This window comes from Coregonus clupeaformis, chromosome 36 (genome assembly GCF_020615455.1).
Source record: "Coregonus clupeaformis isolate EN_2021a chromosome 36, ASM2061545v1, whole genome shotgun sequence".
In the NCBI taxonomy this organism is placed as follows: Eukaryota; Metazoa; Chordata; class Actinopteri; order Salmoniformes; family Salmonidae; genus Coregonus; species Coregonus clupeaformis.
This window is the reverse complement of record NC_059227.1, coordinates 7,549,582-7,571,978: the sequence shown is the minus strand read 5'-3', so window position 1 is coordinate 7,571,978 and position 22,397 is coordinate 7,549,582. Positions and strand designations below refer to the sequence as shown.

Below are 22,397 nucleotides of genomic sequence, written 5' to 3'. Positions count from 1 at the left end.
TCCGTTGCCCGGCTATTAAAAGGGGCAGGCGGCTATTTAATTGAAGTTTTACGGTAGTTGGTCTTAGCAAGCTGCTAATGTGCAAAAATGTTTTGTTTTAGCCCCTAATGCTAATCGCTACTTAGCTAGCTGGCCACTTAGATAGGCCAAATCTTGCTAGCAAACCTTTGCTCTAATACAGGCTTGTACCAGTGGTGGATTATATCAGCGTTGTTTGTGCAACAGCTTGTTCTTAAATCAGGTATAAAGGTGAAGAATATTCTAACATCTTTGTCTGAATGCACAGGTAACTGCCAAAATAAAGGCATTGGGCCACCACGAGCCAGAACAGCTTCAATGCACCTTGGCATAGATTCTACAAGTGTCTGGAACTAAATCGGAAGTATGCAACACCATTCTTCCACGAGAAATTCCATCATTTGGTGTTTTACTAATGGTAGTGGAAAACGCTGTCTCAGGTGCCACTCCAGAATCTCCCATAAGAGTTAAATTGGGTTGTGATCTGGTGACAGACGGCCACGGCATATGGTTTACATTGTTTTCATGCTCATCAAACAATTCAGTGACCACTCGTGCCTTGTGGATGGGGGCATTGTCATCCTATGGGGGCTATAGCCGTGGTAGCCAAAATAATGGCCTGCCCAACATTTTTATACATGACCCTAAGCATGATGAGATGTTAATTGTTTAATTAACTCAGGTACCACACCTGTGTGGAAGCACCTGCTTTCAATATACTTTGTGTCCCTCATTTACTCAAGTGTTTCCATTATTTTGGCAGTTACCTGTACCCAGGGGCGCAACTTTCACTGGGGATGGGGAGACATGTCCCCCCCCACATTCTGAAATTGCATTTTTGTCCCCCCCAGTTTTATCATTGGAATGTGATACAAAACGAGGCAACGGTGTGCTTTAGGACCATGCGGACGCCTCCGAGCAGTCGGGTAGGCTGTTTGGAGTGTTTATCTGACTGGATTTTTTTGTTTTTTAATGTATGTCCCCCCCACTTCTAAAACCAAAGTTGAGCCCCTGCCAGTACCCATATATTTCAATCCAATTAGGGTCCAAAGGGAAACACTGACCAACACTTTGGTTCTTACTCAGTTAAAACCATCTCTTCCCTTACTTTTTCATTCGTTGTCATGTCAAACAAAACTGCATTCCAAGTGCTCCACTGTATTCCAACCATAAAAGTCCAACAGTTTACCCATGTGTTTTGACCTATAAATCGCAATATTTGGTACAAAAATCATATCGTGCAGCCCTAACTTTCCCCAACAAGACGTAAGTCAGTATGTCAGTGAAACACTTACCAATGTTTGGATGGTTTAGAATCTTCATTATTCGGACTTCCCTGAAGAGCTGAAGACAGATAGAGAAAAGAAAGGACATTTAGAAGAAGTGAGACATTTTCTCTCCTCCAGATACTTAGAAGAACAGAAACGTCGCTGGTTACATTCTCTGGTTGTGAGAGGGACAGTATACAGGCCAATATTGGACACTAAAACTAAAGTACGTACTTTACTACAGGTTTCCACACATAGTCTCACAACACAAACACATATGACTTCTCTTATTGTTATTGGTAACTTCAAGTCTCTCTCGCCCTCGTACCGCCCCAAAAACAATCACACACACACTTCCCACAAGCTACTTCCACATGAACAAAAGAGAGCGAGAGAGAGAGCCTTCCAACTATCCCAGACTATGACTTTCTGGGAAGCAAAACTCTTCCTCTGCCTTTCTGGGAAGCTAAACTCTTCCTCTGCCTTTCTGGGAAGCTCAACTCTTCCTCTGCCTTTCTGGGAAGCTAAAGTCTTCCTCTGCCTTTCTGGGAAGCTAAAGTCTTCCTCTGCCTTTCTGGGAAGCTAAAGTCTTCCTCTGCCTTTCTGGGAAGCTAAAGTCTTCCTCTGCCTTTCTGGGAAGCTAAAGTCTTCCTCTGCCTTTCTGGGAAGCTAAACTCTTCCTCTGCCTTTCTGGGAAGCTAAACTCTTCCTCTGCCTTTCTTTGCCCCTCCCTATTTTCATTTACTCCCTCCCCCTTTCCCTCCTTCCCTCACTATTGTTCTAAATTCAATCATCCTCTTCACCCTCCTCATCATTCAGTTCATTGAAGTCACATGCACCATTATCAGTTTCTATCTGCTTTCTATCGCCCATTCTTCCATTGACAACAGAGTAGCATATTTTAATAGTAGCCAGAGCAATGCTGAGTGGTCATGTGCTGAATGCATGGACAGCACGGATATTACTGGAAAAAGTGACATTTGGAAATAGAGCTGCATTTTGAGAGTTATTTGACAAAGGAAAGTGTCATAGAAACGGCAGAATATGCTCTTTCTGATACTATATAGAAATCAAAATGTTTTACCTGCATGTGACTCCGAAGGAGAATTTGATATAGTGATGCTCCTTTCCCTGCATCTGTCATTTACAACATGCGCCCATCTCTTCATGTACAATTTGACAACTGATAGGCCTAATAATTGTCACTCATCAGATAGTCAATTTAATCTTGTCTATAGGCTAACTCTTATTATATGTGAAATGAGTTTGGGTATAGTTTAGGTGTAGTTTTGATGGGCCGGCTGTGCAGGCTGACTGGCATCGTTTGTTTACCGCTCATCAACTTGGATAGAGTCAAGGATATGATTTGCATTATTCTAAAGGCATGTTTTCATTTCCCTTACGATACATTTGATTAGTAATAGAGTTACAGCAAATAAAACAGTCCAGTAACAGCTTATTTTTACAAAGCAAAACATAAAAGAGAATGGTATCAACCCGCAAGGCACGTGGTAAAATTATTTGCTGCTGATAAATAGGCCTAACACAAAGTCATCATTACAGGGAAGGAGGGGAAGGAGCAGGACAAAGCTTATTTCTGGCAGATTTTTTTAAATTGACAAAATCAAACGTCAATGGCCGTTGGCCTATGGCGGTTCTAGTGTTAACTCAGTTGCCGGAGAGGAAGGTCAGAGATTTCACCATGAGGCCAATGGTGACATTAAAACAGTTACAGAGTTGAATGGCTGTGATAGGAAAAAAACTAGGATGGATCAACAACAACAGAAGGATGCCTGTACAAAATAAAGAATATTCCAAAACATGCATCCTGTTTGCAATAAGGCACTTAAGTAAAACAGCAAAGAATGTGGCAAAGAAATGAACTTTATGCCCTGAATACAAAGCGTTATGTTTGGGGAAAATCCAACACAACACATCATTGAGTACCACTCTTCATATTTTCAAGCTTGGTGATGGCTGCATCATGTTATGGGTATGCTTGTCATCGGCAAGGACTAGGGAGTTTATGATGAAAATTAACTGAATAGAGCTAAGCACAGGCAAAATCCTAGACAAAAACTTGGTTCAATCTACTTTCCAACAGACACTGGGAGACAAATTCACCTTTCTGCAGGACAATAACCTACAACAAGGCCAAACATACACTGGAGTTGCTTACCATGACAACAGTGAATATTCCTGAGTGGCCTACTAACAGTTTTGACTTAAATCTACTTGAAAATATATGGCAAGACTTGAAAATGTCTGTCTGTTAATGATCAACAACCAACTTGGTCGAGCTTGAAGAATTTAAAAAATAATAATGTGAAAGTATTGTACAATCCAGGTGTGCAAAGCTCTTAGAGACTTACCCAGAAAGACTCACAGCTGTAACCGCTGCCAAAGGTGATTCTAACATGTATTGACTCAGGGGGTTGAATATCTATCTAATCAAGATATTAGTGTTATTTTTCATAATTATTTAATAGATGTTAAAATGTTTTTTTCCACTTTGACAGAGTATGTTGTGTAGAAAGTTGACAAAAAAATGACAATTAAATCAATTTTAATCCCACTTTGTAAAACAACAAAATGTGGAAAAAGTAAAAGTGGTGAGAATACTTTCTGAAGGCAATGTATCTGCCTCTCTCCCTTGCCCTCTCCCTCGGTCTCCATTTCTACGTCAGTGGAGCCCAGCTTCAAACGACACATTAGCCTAATGAACCCGGGAAAGGACTGAAGAACAAGTACATAGAGAAATCACTCAGTCAGTCTGTTTGTGCATTTCACATGGGAGTACATTCCATGTTATTTGACCCCAATTGAATTCTAACTTAAAATTACTTTACCGTACATTACGTTACATTACCTTGTAAGGCCTAACATGACTTGAGAGGACCCACAGTAAGTACAGGCATTGAACCCAGTCAACCCACAACCCTGGTGTTGTTAGCTGCTTTCAAACTAAGCTGACTCACTTGGCCAATGAATCCTTCCTCTTCCTCCCTCTGTCCTTTGCAGTCTTTGTGTCCAGCTGCATACCACTTTGCTCGTCTTCTATGTGACTCTCTTTATATCTATCCATCGCTCTTTCGCCGCAACTTTTCCCTCCCTCTCCATTCCCTCCCTCTCCACTCCCTCCATCTTCTCCCTCCCTCTCCACTCCCTCCCTCTCCATTCCCTCCCTCTCCACTCCCTCCCTCTCCACTCCCTCCCTCTCCACTCCCTCCATCTTCTCCCTCCCTCTCCACTCCCTTTATCTTCTCCCTCCCTCTCCACTCCCTTTATCTTCTCCCTCCCTCTCCACTCCCTTTATCTTCTCCCTCCCTCTCCACTCCCTCCCTCTCCATTCCCTCCCTCTCCACTCCCTTTATCTTCTCCCTCCCTCTCCACTCCCTCCCTCTCCACTCCCTCCATCTTCTCCCTCCCTCTCCACTCCCTTTATCTTCTCCCTCCCTCTCCACTCCCTCCATCTTCTCCCTCCCTCTCCTCTCCCTCCATCTTCTCCCTCCCTCTCCACTCCCTCCCTCTCCACTCCCTCCATCTTCTCCCTCCCTCATCTTCTCCCTCCCTCTCCATTCCCTCCCTCTCCACTCCCTCCATCTTCTCCCTCCCTCTCCCTCCATCTTCTCCCTCCCTCTCCACTCCCTCCCTCTCCACTCCCTCCATCTTCTCCCTCCCCCATCTTCTCCCTCCCTCTCCATTCCCTCCCTCTCCACTCCCTCCATCTTCTCCCTCCCTCTCCCTCCATCTTCTCCCTCCCTCTCCACTCCCTCCATCTTCTCCCTCCCTCTCCACTCCTCCATCTTCTCCCTCCCTCTCCACTCCCTCCATCTTCTCCCTCCCTCTCCACTCCCTCCATCTTCTCCCTCCCTCTCCACCCCCTCCATCTTCTCCCTCCATCTCCACTCCCTCCATCTTCTCCCTCCATCTCCACTCCCTCCATCTTCTCCCTCCCTCTCCACCCCCTCCATCTTCTCCCTCCATCTCCACTCCCTCCATCTTCTCCCTCCCTCTCCATTCCCTCCCTCTCCACTCCCTCCATCTTCTCCCTCCATCTCCACTCCCTCCATCTTCTCCCTCCATCTCCACTCCCTCCATCTTCTCCCTCCCTCTCCACTCCCTCCATCTTCTCCCTCCCTCTCCACTCCCTCCATCTTCTCCCTCCCTTGCACTATCTTCAGGCCTCAATAGAGGCTGAACACTCAGCGCAGTGAATCATAAAGTAGTCATAAAGTAGCCAGTATGTGAATGTAGGCCTAAGTGTATGTTCTTGTGTGTTATAATAGTATGTTATATGTATCAAGTAAGCATGTGTGTGTGTGTGTGTGTGTGTGTGTGTGTGTCTGTGGACGTGTTTAAGTGTACTTGTGGGGACCAGAAGTCCTCACAGGGATAGAAAAACAAGGAAAATGTTGACAAGTGGGGACATTTCCCACGTCCCCACAAGGAATATTGCTATTTTAGGCTTAGGGGTTAGGTTTAGGGTTAAGTTTACAATTAGGGTTCAGGTTAGAACTAAGGTTAGGGTTAGGGGTTACAGTTAGTTTTAGGGTTAGGGGTTTGGGGTTAAGATAAGGCTTAGGGTTAGGGATTAGGGAAAATAGGATTTTAGATGGGAATAAATTATTTGGTCCCCACAAGGATAGCAATACAAAACTGTGTGTGTGTGTGTGTGTGTGTGTGTGTGTGCCATGTGCCATGACTCCTGATTGCCCTGTCTTTTTGAGTGCTCTGACTCCACCAACACAACCACTAAAGCATGTGCACACCATTGTGCAAACAAACACACATCTTCACTGACACACACACACACACGCATTTCACTACACCCGCTATAACATCTGCTAAACACGTGTATGTGACAAATAAAAATGTGATTTGACACACACACACACAAACACACGTACAAAGAATGGGTTCACATAGCATGGCACCCCTTTCTTCTAGCATCGTCTTACCAGTGATCATTCTCGGTCCATACGGCCACATCTAATGTGAAAACATATGAATGTGGCCCCTGGAGCATTGAAACACACCCTAGCGAATAAGAGATGGTGGTGTATATCAACTTTATTCCACCAGACAGAGGACACCATTTAACCAGAATGTACTTCCTGGTACAGTAGGAACTCAGAACTTCAGCAACATATATGTGATAAAGACATGGTTTTAAAACACAAATGAGAATACATAGATGTCCATGGAGTTTGGAGATCTCCCTGCCTAGACTAAATCACCTGGGTCGTGTTGATTAGGCACCAAACGGAAGAAAAGAGACTGGAAAAGAAAGAGACTACATGGACTGGTCCAATAAGAAATGCTAATATTCATTTTCCATTGCAAGTGTTTAAAAAAGTTTTCCATTGCCTGCCCTAATGAACATGACCCAGGGTTACTGTACACGGGAGGGTCATTCTGAACATAGAGTAATGTACACCGTGCTCAGACCAGGTACAGTAGACCAGGGAAATGACGGGGTGTAAAAGGCTAAATTTAGCTGCCAGCTACCCCTGGCCAATGGCTTTGAACATGAAGAGGTAACAGTATCTCCTCATCAATGGTGTCTTATTCAACCCCCTCAAAGGCTTTGAGGGTCATTGGGCTCTAAATCTGGTGTTGGGCTCTAAATCTGGTGGTGTTAGTGAGAGAGGGGTAAAGAAAGGGAGAGAGGAGGGGGAGAGAGAGAGAGAGAGAGAGAGAGGGGAAGAGAGAGAGGGGGAGAGAGAGAGAGAGAGGGGAGAGAGAGAGAGAGGGAGAGAGAGAGAGAGAGGGAGAGAGAGAGAGAGAGGGGAGAGAGAGAGAGGGAGAGAGGAGAGGAGAGAGAGAGAGAGAGAGAGAGAGAGAGAGAGAGAGAGAGAGAGAGAGAGAGAGAGAGAGAGAGAGAGAGAGAGAGAAAAGATAGTGTGACAAGTGTAGAGACTGTCACCTTTCGAAGGAGGCAAAGGTGGCGTGGTGGACGTGCTCCGACCTACCGGACTGACAGAAGAACTGACTGGCTGACTGACTGAGTGACAGCCTGTTTTGACAACTCAATCTCTGTCTTGGATGAGATGGTTGACTACCTATAAGACTGTGGGATATTGCATGATGCTGGCAGACTGACTGCTAGACAGTGTGACAGACTGACTGTTTCACTGATTGACTGACTGACAGTGTGAGTGACCGACGGACTGTCTGACAGATGGACTGACTGACTGTGCCTGCCACATATATGGGAAAGAGATCTCAACAGCAGTGGCTCCCTCTCCATTTAATTTATTTTATGTGCACTGAAGGAAATAAGAGCAAGCTAGAGCTACAGTAAATCGCTAGGCATCCGCCATTTTGCTTTCGCTCATCGTATCTATTGAATAACCATTTAACTGACAGTTTTGGATGAAGACCGCCATGAAAATAAAATAAAATAACTGTCAAATGTGTTTAAATAGGCCCACATTCATTTTACTTATATATATATAAACTTTGGACACACCAACTCATTCAAGGGTTTTTCTTTATTTTTACTATTTTCTACATTGTAGAATAAGATTGAAGACATCAAAACTATGAAATAACACATATGGAATCATGTAGTAACCAAAAAAGTGTTAAACAAATAAAAATATATTTTATATTTGAGATTCTTCAAATAGCCACCCTTTGCCTTGATGACAGCTTTGCACACTCTTGGCATTCATTCACTCTGCGGTCCGACTCGCAAAGTGGGTTGAGGTCGGGGGATTGTGGAAGCCAGGTCATCTTGATGCAGCACTCCATCACACTCCTGCTTGGTCAAATAGCCCTTACACAGCCTGGAGGTGTGTTGGGTCATTGTCCTGTTGAATAAAAAATTATAGTCCCACTAAGCCCAAACCAGCAAAGCACCCTCACACCATAACACCTCCTCCTCCATGCTTTACGGTGGGAAATACACGAGGAGATCATCCGCTCATCAACACCGCGTCTCACAAAGACACGGCGGTTGGAACCAAAAATCTCCAATTTGGACTCCAGACCAAAGGACACATTTCCACCGGTCTAATGTCCATTGCTCATGTTTCTTGGCCCAAGCAGGTCTCTTCTTCTTATTGGTGTCCTTTAGTAGTGGTTTCTTTGCAGCAATTCGACCATGAAGGCCTGATTCACACAGTCCCCTCTGAACAGTTGATGTTGAGATGTGTATGTTACTTGAACTCTGTGAAGCATTTATTTGGGGTGCAATTTCTGAGGCTGGTAACTCTAATGAACTTATCCTATGCAGCAGAGGTAACTCTGGGTCTTCCATTCCTGTGGCGGTCCTCATGAGTCCCAGTTTCATCATAGCGCTTGATGGTTTTTGCGACTGCACTTGAAGAAACGTTAAAAGTTCTTGAAACGTTCCATATTGACTGACCTTCATGTCTTAAAGTAATGATGGTCTGTCGTTTCTCTTTGCTTATTTGAGCTGTTCTTGCCATAATATAGGCTTGGTCTTTTACCAAATAGGGCTATCTTCTGTATACCAACCCTACCTTGTCACAACACAACTGATTGGCTCAAACGCATTAAGAAGGAAAACAATTCTACAAATTAACTTTTAACAAGGCACACCTGTTAATTGAAATGCATTCCAGGTGACTACCTCATGAAGCTGGTTGAGAGAATGCCAAGAGCGTGCAAAGTTGTCATCAAGGCAAAGGGTGGCTACTTTGAAGAATCTCAAATATAAAATATATTTGTTTAACACTTTTTTGGTTACTACATGATTCCATATGTGTTATTTCATAGTTTTGCTATCTTCACTATTATTCTACAATGTAGAAAATAGTAAAAAAATAAAGAAAAACCCTGGAATGAGTAGGCATCTCCAAACTTTTGACTGGTACTGTGTGTGTGTGTGTGTGTGTGTGTGTATACACACACACACACACACACACACACACACACACACACAATATATAGATATATATTTGTATAACTTTATTTTCATGTAGATAAACTAATAGCGGGAGTGTGTACTAATGATTATAAGCAACTGTTTTGCTAACTGTCTACTCCTCATCTTTCCAACTGTTGTTTGATGCTCTTGCAGCGAATCTGCTAGATGCACAGAGATGTAGAAGCACTAGCCTATAGGCTATGGCACTTTGTTTGACGTGTGGACTTTCTTTTATCCAAGGCACATTTTCATTACTTCCTAGTAAATAAATAAACACAAATCGGTCTTCTTTTAAAAAAACTGGTTGGATGTGTCTGACTATTCATGAATTCTTCTGGCTCTGAGGTCTATAATGCGCTAACGTTGTGTCAAATGGACAATGCACCAATCCTGTCCAACATGGCATGGTATCATTTGATATGGAATCTTTTCTTAATTTATAGAGTAATGAACGCTGATAAATAGGGTATGGACATGTTGCGTGTATTTGTTTCTATTTTAATGATTGACAATTTCATCTTCATACTGTCGCATAGCTGTCTCTCTCCTCTTCATACTTTCCTTGTCAATTCTTTATCTTACAGCCTACTTTCAGAGAGCCTAAGGTAGACCTAGGTTTATTAATACCTTTTAAGGAAAGGATAAATATTTGCTTGTGTCTAACATTAGCTGGTGGCTTTGATTGACGGATCCTTTTACAGGGGTGTACATGTGTGAGTTCGCTGATTCTTTCTATAGACCTATAATGTTATTTAGAAAGTTTCCTAAAGTAATCTGTCGGGACTCTCTCTTTAATAAGAATCAAACTCTTTAATGTAGTAAAATCTTCAGTAAAGGCCCTTTCTCACCAAGGCCATTATTTTCGTCCGAATAATAATTACGAAGAAAAAATAATATTACAAGCACGTCTTGTTTATGACGCCGTTCACACCAACTGCCAAATATCATCCTGCCATCATCTGTCAATTATTTATTCGGAACAGGTTTAATTTTCGCGTCTTTTCGTATGTGAAAATAAGCTAAATTCAAAACTCCTTGCCAGTTCATTGCGAACGCTGTAGCCTATTTTATATCCATTCAGCAAGAGGATCCATCGATGCTTCTCTTCTCCAATAGGCCAAGGCCTATTCCGTTTATTTTATTTTATTTAAATTGCTCGAAATAAGTTTCAAACTATACTGCTGTTCATTGGCTATATATAGGCTACTCATTCCAGAGCTAGAGAGAGGGGGAAGAGATGGACCAGTGGAGTTGCCAGTGGAGCGTGAATTGTGCAAGACGGGAACAGTGAAGAAGACAGAGAGATGTGTTAGAAGTTAATGAATATTTTAATGCATCATTCGTATAGCCTATATATTAGGCTATATATTAAGCCTGGCCGACCACTTGTGCTATAGGCAACCCGAAAAGATCCCTTATCAATAAGTGGTTGCACATACTTTGATAAAGCACTTACTCAAATTAAAATGTAGTGTCAACATAAGCATCTGTTTTCTAACGGTTGTCAGTTTCATCTTCATGCCTGTCACAGCTGTCTCTCTATATATCCACCTTAAAACGTTCCTCCTCAATTTATATCATAGGCTACATTGATTTAGCATTATCCTATAATGTAGACTATTTTTTTGATATCCTACAAAAAAGGATTTAACGCTTAAGGCAAGGTTTTTAATATGTTTTTGGGAAAGGACAAAGATTTGCTTATGTGTCTGAGTGAGATGCGCTGCAGGCAGCGTTTCCTCTCTTATTAAATGGGGTGCATCTGAATGAAACGTAGCCAAGATCCTTTCATGATGTATCCTTTAGGATGCATAGCATTTACAGTGGGGCAAAAAAGTATTTAGTCAGCCAAAAATTGTGCAAGTTCTCCCACTTAGAAATATGAGAGAGGCCTGTAATTTTCATCACAGGTACACGTCAACTATGACAGACAAATTGAGAAGAAAAAAAATCCAGAAAATCACATTGTAGGATTTTTAATGAATTTATTTGCAAATTATGGTGGAAAATAAGTATTTGGTCAATAACAAAAGTTTCTCAATACTTTGTTATATACCCTTTGTTGGCAATGACACAGGTCAAACGTTTTCTGTAAGTCTTCACAAGGTTTTCACACACTGTTGCTGGTATTTTGGCCCATTCCTCCATGCAGATCTCCTCTAGAGCAGTGATGTTTTGGGGCTGTCGCTGGGCAACACGGACTTTCAACTCCCTCCAAAGATTTTCTATGGGGTTGAGATCTGGAGACTGGCTAGGCCACTCCAGGACCTTCAAATGCTTCTTACGAAGACACTCCTTCGTTGCCCGGGCAGTGTGTTTGGGATCATTGTCATGCTGAAAGACCCAGCCACGTTTCATCTTCAATGCCCTTGCTGATGGAAGGAGGTTTTCACTCAAAATCTCACGATACATGGCCCCATTAATTCTTTCCTTTACACGGATCAGTCGTCCTGGTCCCTTTGCAGAAAAACAGCCCCAAAGCATGATGTTTCCACCCCCATGCTTCACAGTAGGTATGGTGTTCTTTGGATGCAACTCAGCATTCTTTGTCCTCCAAACACGACGAGTTGAGTTTTTACCAAAAAGTTCTATTTTGGTTTCATCTGACCATATGACATCCTCTTCTGGATCATCCAAATGCACTCTAGCAAACGGGCCTGGACATGTACTGGCTTAAGCAGGGGGACACGTATGGCACTGCAGGATTTGAGTCCCTGGCGGCGTAGTGTGTTACTGATGGTAGGCTTTGTTACTTTGGTCCCAGCTCTCTGCAGGTCATTCACTAGGTCCCCCCCGTGTGGTTCTGGGATTTTTGCTCACCGTTCTTGTGATCATTTTGACCCCACGGGGGTGAGATCTTGCGTGGAGCCCCAGATCGAGGGAGATTATCAGTGGTCTTGTATGTCTTCCATTTCCTAATAATTGCTCCCGCAGTTGATTTCTTCAAACCAAGCTGCTTACCTATTGCAGATTCAGTCTTCCCAGCCTGGTGCAGGTCTACAATTTTGTTTCTGGTGTCCTTTGACAGCTCTTTGGTCTTGGCCATAGTGGAGTTTGGAGTGTGACTGTTTGAGGTTGTGGACAGGTGTCTTTTATACTGATAACAAATTCAAACAGGTGCCATTAATACAGGTAACGAGTGGAGGACAGAGGAGCATCTTAAAGAAGAAGTTACAGGTCTGTGAGAGCCAGAAATCTTGCTTGTTTGTAGGTGACCAAATACTTATTTTCACCATAATTTGCAAATAAATTCATTACAAATCCTACAATGTGATTTTCTGGATTTTCTTTCTCTCAATTTGTCTGTCATAGTTGACGTGTACCTATGATGAAAATTACAGGCCTCTCTCATCTTTTTAAGTGGGAGAACTTGCACAATTGGTGGCTGACTAAATACTTTTTTTCCCCACTGTATCCTAATACTTTCAGTAGCATATTAGTTTTTCCCAGTCGTATATATGTATATATTTTTTCCCTAATTCCTGTGTTCTCTTTAGCCACTTTGAACAACATATTGCCACAGAGAATGACCGCAGCAGCATTGGTGACGTTATGAGAATTGTTTGGTAAAGTGGAGGGGAAAACACATCGGACTTGGTGTGAATGGTTTAGGGTGTCAAAATTGGAATCTGTATTTTTTCAGAATTCATCTCCAACCTGACATTTCTTAATTTGTATACTTTACTAATATTTTGAGGTAATAACTTGAATAATAAAGAAGTGTGATGGTAATAGTAAAGTTGCAGAGAAAAGCCACATGTTTCTTTTGAGTCTGATATGGGCCAAAAGACTGTGTACATTGGCCTGGCCAATTACTGTAACCTCAAATTCCAACACCGTCACAGCCCTAATCATGTCATTTCAGATCAATGCAGATGAAGGAGAGGACACAAGGAGAGGAAGCCAGTTTAGACTGTTGGGATGAGGGAGAGGAGATGAGGAGAGGAGCCCGTTTAGACTGTTGGGATGAGGGAGAGGACACAAGGAGAGGAAGCCAGTTTAGACTGTTGGGATGAGGGAGAGGAGTTGAGGACTGGAAGCCAGTTTAGACTGTTGGGATGAGGGAGAGGAGATGAGGAGAGGAGCCCGTTTAGACTGTTGGGATGAGGGAGAGGAGATGAGGACAGGAAGCCAGTTTAGACTGTTGGGATGAGGGAGAGGAGATGAGGACAGGAAGACAGTTTAGACTGTTGGGATGAGGGAGAGGAGATGAGGACAGGAAGCCAGTTTAGACTGTTGGGATGAGGGAGAGGAGATGAGGACAGGAAGCCAGTTTAGACTGTTGGGATGAGGGAGAGATGCCGAGGGAGATGCCACGCTACGGGGAGAGGGCCGCTCAGGGCAGCCTTCCCACAGTCAGCAGTAATCATGAAGTTTTAATCACTCTCACACACACACACACACACAAACCCCAATAGAAAGCAGCCAGACGTGAACGCACACACTTTAGGGTTCCAGACGAAGACAGACACCCTTTGGGTTTTCAGATGACAGTGTGCGCGCGGGGAATGTTTCCCTGCCAAGTGTTTTAACTTGTCTCCTTTGGATGAGGAGGGGAATTTCAGTTACCCTCATGCAAACGTTTTTGAGAAAAGCGACACACAAATACACCCACACACGGTCTAGATTGTGATTGGGGACTGAGGTCTTAAATTAGATTGGGAGTAGTGACTAAAGTCTGAAGTTAGATTGGGATTAGGGACTAAAGTCTGAAGTTAGATTGGGAGTAGTGACTAAAGTCTGAAGTTAGATTGGGATTAGGGACTAAAGTCTGAAGTTAGATTGGGAGTAGTGACTAAAGTCTGAAGTTAGATTGGGAGTAGTGACTAAAGTCTGAAGTTAGATTGGGATTAGGGACTAAAGTCTGAAGTTAGATTGGGAGTAGTGACTAAAGTCTGAAGTTAGATTGGGAGTAGTGACTAAAGTCTTAAATTAGTAGGGTCTAAAGTCTTGGGAGTAGGGACTATAAGGAGTTCACTGTTCCCTACCTGCCTGCGAGTCCAGCCGTGAAGTACACACAGACACACACCTTCACCATTTTTATTTTTATACAACACACAGACACAACCCCTCCCCCACACACACAGACACAGACACACGCACTGCTCCAAGGTTGCACTTCAATGTATTAACCGGCGGCTTATCTGTGTGAGCGAGGTTAGATGATTCGTGGCAGCTCTCTTTTCCTGGAATAGAGATGGGGATGACAATTCCTGGGAAAGAGGGATGGAGCGAGGGATCGAGCCAGGGAGAGAGAGAGAGAGGGAGGGAGAGGGAGGGGGTGCGAGTACGTTCCCCTATCAAACTCCCACAGAAGTAAGTGGCAGAACAGTACAGATAGCACTGAACACACAGTTCATGTGTCAGCATTACACATGAAAACCTGAAAATCTGCTCAAGACAGGTACACACACACACACACACACTATTCTCATTTTTGTCACACACGGATGGACACACACACACACGAGGAACGCTCTCCATTTCCCTGAAACACACACACCTACACTTCATGTGTGAGCAGCAGCAGGAATGTTCATCCCGGCTGTATCTGTATCTGAACTGTATCTGTAATGTATGTGAACTGTATCTGTATCTGTAATGTATCTGAACTGTATCTGTAATGTATCGGTATTGTATCTGTAATGTATCTGAACTGTATCTGTAATGTATCTGAACTGTATCTGTAATGTATCTGAACTGTATCTGTAATGTATCGGTATTGTATCTGTAATGTATCGGTAATGTATCGGTATTGTATCTGTAATGTATCGGTATTGTATCTGTAATGTATCTGTAATGTATCTGAACTGTATCTGTAATGTATCTGAACTGTATCTGTAATGTATCTGAACTGTATCTGTAATGTATCTGAACTGTATCTGTAATGTATCGGTATTGTATCTGTAATGTATCTGAACTGTATCTGTAATGTATCTGAACTGTATCTGTAATGTATCGGTATTGTATCTGTAATGTATCTGAACTGTATCTGTAATGTATCGGTATTGTATCTGTAATGTATCTGAACTGTATTTGTACTGTAATGTAGCTGTACTGTATTTGTACTGTAATGTAGCTGTACTATATCGTATCTGTACTGTAACTGTACAGTAGCGGAGAGCCGGAGGGAAACAGGAAGACACTTTACTGTAATAAACATTTTATGGAGCATCTGAACAGTCCGCCCACACAGGTCTCTCTTGCATGGAGAGGTATCCATCCCTCTGTGTGTGTGTGTGTGTGTGTGTGTGTGTGTGTGTGTGTGTGTGCCGTGCCCGTGAGGCAGTGGCAGCAGCAGCCTGTTTCATCATGACTAAACACAGAGCTGTTCAGCGGGAGAGGGAGAGAGATGTGAGTACTGAATAATTCACTGTAGTCCTGTGGATACACACACGCAGAAGCACACACACATCCATCCATATGGCAGGCCGACGAGTCACACACACACACAGTCAGTGTCATTCTGTTTTATGTGTGTCCTCATACAATGACCATTTACATACAAATGTATGGTGCCAGCTAACAGTTGATACATGTATGGTGCTCAACTAACGGTTGATAAATGAGGCCCATTGTTGCAACACTGCATGGATGTCACAGAATTTGAGGTTTTGAAATACATTTTGCTACTACAAGTATGATGCATATGAACGCTCTCTCTGTCTCTCTCTCTCACACACACACACACCCCATTCTCAGTGGAGGAGACAGGATGAGAGGCTAGCAGCCTGCAGGTAACGAGGAGCTGTGCTGAGCAGACAAGTGTCTCTGTCCCTGGATAGGACACACTCCGCAAGACATTCCTTCATATCAGCCACACACACACACACACACACACACACACACACACACACACACACACACACACACACACACACACACACACACACACACACACACACACAGACAGCCAAAAAAGTTAATTGACATAACAGTTGAGGTTAACTAGATGTGTCTGTGATGTGTCCACTCTACCAAGAAGCATTAGAAAAAGGCATGTTTTGCTCCAGACCAGCACTAACACATCAGATTCAACAACTCAACTAACCTACACGCCCTTTATTGGTTTAATAAGGTGTGCTAATCCTGGGAGAGAACAATTACGTGCAACGGCCGAGAACCTGGTCTCTGAGGACTGGGGTGGGATCTAGACTAGACACTGATATAGATGGTGTGGGAGCAGGACTCTAGACTAGACACTGATATAGATGGTGTGGGAGCAGGACTCTAGACTAGACACTGATATAGATGGTGTGGGAGCAGGACTCTAGACTAGACACTGATATAGATGGTGTGGGAGCAGGACTCTAGACTAGACACTGATATAGATGGTGTGGGAGCAGGACTCTAGACTAGAAACTGATATACACTGAACAAAAATATAAATGAAACATGTAAAGTGTTGGTCCCATGTTTCATGAGCTGAAATAAAAGACCCCAGAAATGCTCCATATGCACAAAAAAAGCTTATTTCTCTCAAATGTTGTGAACACATTTGTTTCACATCCCTGTTAGTGAGATCCTTTGCAAATCCATCCACCTGACACATGTGGCATATCAAGAAGCTGATTAAACAGCATGATCATATATCCAGTGGCACCCTCCTCCACGGCCACCACAGTTCAGCAGGTCGTTTCCCCATCGGATTCCATCACGACCACCATCATTGTGGGCAGCTCGATGGTGAGAGATTTTGGCCTGCCTACGGTCTGCGGACCGACCAAGATCCACTGTCACCTAGGAGCCCGTGTCCATGATATCAACTCTCTCCTGCCCACAGTTCTGGCCAACTACTCCAATATTGACACCATCGTCACTCACATAGGTTTTAACGACCTTCGTTTTAGGCGATCTGAGGAACTGAGGGAGGACTACAAAACATATTTAAAGACACTCGCTAGCACAGGGAAGATAATAATTATCCCTGGCCCCCTCCCGTCCTACCGAAGGGGTTCGGAACATTTCAGCCGACTCTTTGCCCTAAACGAGTACCTGAAGAAACTTTGCAACGACAGGAATGTCTCTTTTTGTGACAACTTTGATTGTTGTGCTGTGGGAGCAACCAGCACTTTATAAAAGAGACAGGATTCACCTTAACCGCAGGGGTTCCATGATTATTTCCAGCAACATCGCAAACTGTTTTAGAGACGACGGACAGGGTCTCGTAGTGCTCCAGTTCTCCTTGTCAGAATAAGCAACAGAGGACTTGGAAACCATATCAACTCCTATAGAAATGGCACTATGGTAATTGTGAGTAACCTAATTTAGCGCATTCGGAAAGTATTCAGACCCCTTGACTTTTTCCACATTTTGTTACGTTACAGCCTTATTCTAAAATGGATGAAATTGTTTTTTTCCCCCCCTCATCAATCTAAACACAACACCCCATAATGACAAAACAAAAACTGGTTTTTATTGAAATTGTTTGCAAATCAAAAATATGAAATATCACATTTACATAAGAATTCAGACCCTTTACTCAGTACTTTGTTAAAGAACATTTGGCAGTGATTACAGCCTAGAGTCTTCTTCGGTATGTATTTGGGGAGTGTCTCACATTCTTCTCTGCTGATCCTCTCAAGCTCTGTCAGGTTGGATGGGGAGCGTTGCTGCAAAGCTATTTTCAGGTCTCTCCAGAGATGTTCGATCGGGTTCATGACCGAGCTCTGGCTGGGCCACTCAAGGACATTCAGAGACTTGTCCCGAAGCCACTCCTGCGTTGTTTTGGCTGTGTGCTTAGGGTCGTTGTCCTGTTGGAAGGTGAACCTTCGCCCCAGTCTGAGGACCTGAGCGCTCTGGAGCAGGTTTTCATCAAGGATCGCTCTGTACTTTGCTCCGTTCATCTTTCCCTCAATCCTGATCTCCCAGTACCTGCCGCTGACAAAACATCCCCACAGCATGATGCTGCCACCACCATGCTTCACCGTAGGGATAGTGCCAGGTTTCCTCCAGACGTGACGCTTGGCATTCAGGCCAAATAGTTAAATCTTGGTTTCATCAGACCTGAGAATCTTGTTTCTCATGGTCAGAGAGTCCTTTAGGTGCCTTTTGACAAACTCCAAGCGGGCTGTCATGTGCCTTTTACGGAGGAGTGGCTTCCGTCTGGCCACTCTACCATAAAGCCCTGATTGGTGGAGTGCTGCAGAGATGGTTGTCCTTCTGGAAGGATCTCCCATCTCCACAGAGGCACTCTGAAGCTCTGTCAGAGTGACCATCGGGTTCTTGGTCATCTCGCTGACCAAAGCCCTTCTCCCCAGATTGCTCAGTTTGGCCGGGCAGCCAGCTCTAGGAAGAGTCTTGTTGGTTCCAAACTTCTTCCATTTAAGGTTCTTGGGAACCTTCAATGCTGCAGACAGTTTTTGATACCCTTCCCCAGATCTGTGCCTCGACACAATCCTGTCTCGGCGCTCTACGGACAATTCCTTCAACCTCATGGCTTGGTTTTTGTTCTGACATGCACTGTCAACTGTGGGACCTTATATAGACAGGTGTGTGCCTTTCCAAATCATGTCCAATCAATTGAATTTATCAAAGGTGGACTCCAATCAAGTTGTAGAAACATATCAAGGATGATCAAAGGAAACAGGGTGCACCTGAGCTCAATTTCAAGTCTCATAGCAAAGGCTCTGAATACTTATGTAAATAAGGTATTTCTGTTTTAAATTTTTTATAGATTTGCAAATAAAAACCAATTTTCGCTTTGTCATTATGGGGTTTGTGTGTAGATTGATGAGGATTATTATTTGTTTTAATCAATTTTAGAATAAGGCTGTAACTTAACAAATGAACTGTATATATAACAAGGCGATTAGAAATGCCAGACAGGCTCAGTTTTCTAACTTAAATCACTAATAATCAGAATAATTTGAGAATAGTTCTCGACCATTGATGGCCTGATAAATGATACCCCCGCAAACCTATGTGAACTTTCCTCCACATCTAAATGTGATGAGTTTGCGGCATGTTTCAGAGATAAGATAACCAACATTAGGCTGGAAATCAGTCAAGCAAGACCTGATGAGAAGTTTGATGATATGTGCCCTAGCCTACCACGCAAAGGCACTATGGATGTATTTTCCCTGGTTGACACAGACATCTACAACCTTCCATTCTTAAGCAAACTTCTGGAGAAATTGGTTTTTAAACAGCCAAATTATTATTTTAATGCCAACTGTATTTTTGAAAAATGTCTATCTTGTTTTCGGGCCCACCACAGCACAGAGACAGCCTTAGTTAAAGTTAGTTTTATAATTAATTTTAAGATTCTTCTATTGGTTTTTAAATAAAGCCACGATTGTGCACCTCAATACATGTCAGATATGCCTTTGAGTTATGTACCCAGTAGGTCCCTCAGGTCCTAAGGCACTGGCCTTTAACTATCCCAAAGCCTTGGACCAAGAGGCATGGAGAGGCAGCCTTTAGTTATTATGCCCCCAGCCTCTGGAATAGCCTGCCAGAGAATCTGAGGGGAGCTGAAACTGTGGACATATTTAAAAGAGATCCTCTTATGTTGGTTGTGTAGTAAATATTTCAGTTTTTATTTTCATTGTTTTTATAATTTTTTTCCTGTGAAGCACATTGTGTTGCATTCCATGTCTGAAATGTGCTGTATAAATAAAGCTTGATTTGATTTGTTCCATGTCTGAAATGTGCTGTATAAATAAAGCTTGATTTGATTTGAGGTGCACCTTGTGCTGGGGACAATAAAAGGCCACTCTAAAATGTGCAGTTTTGTCACACAACACAATGCCACAGATATCTCAAGTTTTGAGGGAGCGTGCAATTGGCATGCTGACTGCAGGAATGTCCACAAGAGCTGTTGCCAGACAATTTAATGTTAATTTCTCTACCATAAGCCACCTACAACGTCGTATTAGAGAATTTGGCAGTACGTCCAACCGGCCTCACAACCGCAGACCACGTGTATGGCGTCATGTGGGCGAGCGGTTTGCTGATGTCAACATTGTGAACAGAGTGCCCCATGGTGGCAGTGGGGTTATGGTATGGGCAGGCATAAATTACGGACAACGAACCCAATTGTATTTTATCGATGGCAATTTGAATGCACAGAGATACAGTGACGAGATTCTGAGGCCCATTGTAGTGCCATTCATCCACCGCCATCACCTCAAGTTTCAGCATGATAATGCACAGCCCCATGTCGCAAGGATCTGTGCACAATTCCTGGAAGCTGAAAATGTCCCAGTTCTTCCATGGCCTGCATACTCACCAGACTTGTCAACCATCGAGCATGTTTGGGATGCTCTGGATCGACATGTACGACAGAGTGTTCCAGTTCCCACCAACATCCCGCAACTTGAAGAGGAGTGGGACAACATTCCACAGGCCACAATCAACAGCCTGATCAACTCTATGTGAAGGAGATGTGTCGCACTGCGTGAGGCAAATGGTGGACACACCAGATACTGACTAGTTTTCTGATCCACGCCCCTACTTTTTTTTTTTTTTTTTTAAGGTATCTGTGACCAACAGATGCATATCTGTATTCCCAGTCATGTGAAATCTATAGATTAGGGCCTAATTTATTTATTTAAATTGACTGATTATATTTACATTTACATTTTAGTCATTTAGCAGACGCTCTTATCCAGAGCGACTTACAGTTAGTGAGTGCATAATTATTTTATTTTTTCATACAGGTCCCCCGTGGGAAACAAACCCACAACCCTGGCGTTGCAAACGCCATGCTCTACCAACTGAGCTACACGGGACGGACAGACAGACACATGCAAATGCAAAGTGCATGCAAACACACAAGAGACACACACACACACATTCCTTTACAGGCACAGCAGTCAATACGGCTTGCAGGCCTAATTGTCCACTGGCCCACTTTCCTCTCAACCCCCACTAATGTGTTTGTCTCCAGATTACTCCCTTGTTTTTCCACATGCACACATTTACATACTCAGTACACACACACACACACACACACGGCAACCATACTATTTCCTGCCTACTGTGAGAGTTGGGCCCTAGTGTTGAGAGTTGGGCCCTAGTGTTGAGAGTTGGGCCCTAGTGTTGAGAGTTGGGCCCTAGTGTTGAGAGTTGGGCCCTAGTGTTGTGAGTTGGGCCCTAGTGATGTGAGTTGGGCCCTAGTGTTGAGAGTTGGGCCCTAGTGTTGAGAGTTGGGCCCTAGTGTTGAGAGTTGGGCCCTAGTGTTGAGAGTTGGGCCCTAGTGATGTGAGTTGGGCCCTAGTGATGTGAGTTGAGCCCTAGTGTTGAGAGTTGGGCCCTAGTGTTGAGAGTTGGGCCCTAGTGCTGTGAGTTGGGCCCTAGTGATGTGAGTTGGGCCCTAGTGTTGAGAGTTGGGCCCTAGTGTTGAGAGTTGGGCCCTAGTGTTGAGAGTTGGGCCCTAGTGTTGAGAGTTGGGCCCTAGTGCTGTGAGTTGGGCCCTAGTGATGTGAGTTGGGCCCTAGTGTTGTGAGTTGGGCCCTAGTGTTGTGAGTTGGGCCCTAGTGATGTGAGTTGGGCCCTAGTGTTGTGAGTTGGGCTCTAGTGTTGTGAGTTGGGCCCTAGTGCTGTGAGTTGGGCCCTAGTGTTGTGAGTTGGGCCCTAGTGTTGTGAGTTGGGCCCTAGTGTTGTGAGTTGGGCCCTAGTGTTGTGAGTTGGGCCCTAGTGTTGTGAATTGGGCCCTAGTGTTGTGACTCTTGGAGGTGTTCTTCACATAGCCCCCGTGGAGCAGCTTCCGGTCACATTAGAAAGGGAGTAGCGGGAGCGCCGCGCCGTAAAAGCCTCCAGGCCCAGCTCAATGATGCTCCACTGGGGCCCAACACTAGGGCCCAGCTCAATGATGCTCCTGCTAGTACCACCACTACTGCTAGTGCCACCACTACTGCTAGTGCCACCACTACTGCTAGTACCACCACTACTGCTAGTGCCACCACTACTGCTAGTACCACCACTACTGCTAGTACCACCACTACTGCTAGTGCCACCACTACTGCTAGTGCCATCACTACTACTAGTACCACCACTACTGCTAGTACCACCACTACTGCTAGTGCCACCACCACTGCTAGTACCACCACTACTGCTAGTACCACCACTACTGCTAGTGCCACCACTACTGCTAGTACCACCACTACTGCTAGTGCCACCACTACTGCTAGTGCCAACACTACTGCTAGTACCACCACTACTGCTAGTACCACCACTACTGCTAGTGCCACCACTACTGCTAGTGC

The 22,397-nt window shown here is 43.9% G+C and overlaps 1 protein-coding gene across 16 annotated transcripts in view; it reads right to left on the bottom strand.

Annotated features, from left to right (window-relative positions):
• Nucleotides 1-22,397, bottom strand: part of LOC121552405 (MAP/microtubule affinity-regulating kinase 3) — a 103,296-nt gene that overhangs the window by 50,205 nt on the left and 30,694 nt on the right. For all 16 annotated transcript variants that reach the window (XR_005997190.2, XM_041865321.2, XM_041865322.2 and 13 more), the window contains exon 4: nt 1,314-1,362. Coding sequence is in view for 15 of the 16 variants with exons in the window: in XM_041865321.2 (XP_041721255.1) it covers nt 1,314-1,362 (49 nt within the window). In the remaining variant the exon portion in view is untranslated. The remainder of the gene's footprint in view (nt 1-1,313; nt 1,363-22,397) is intronic.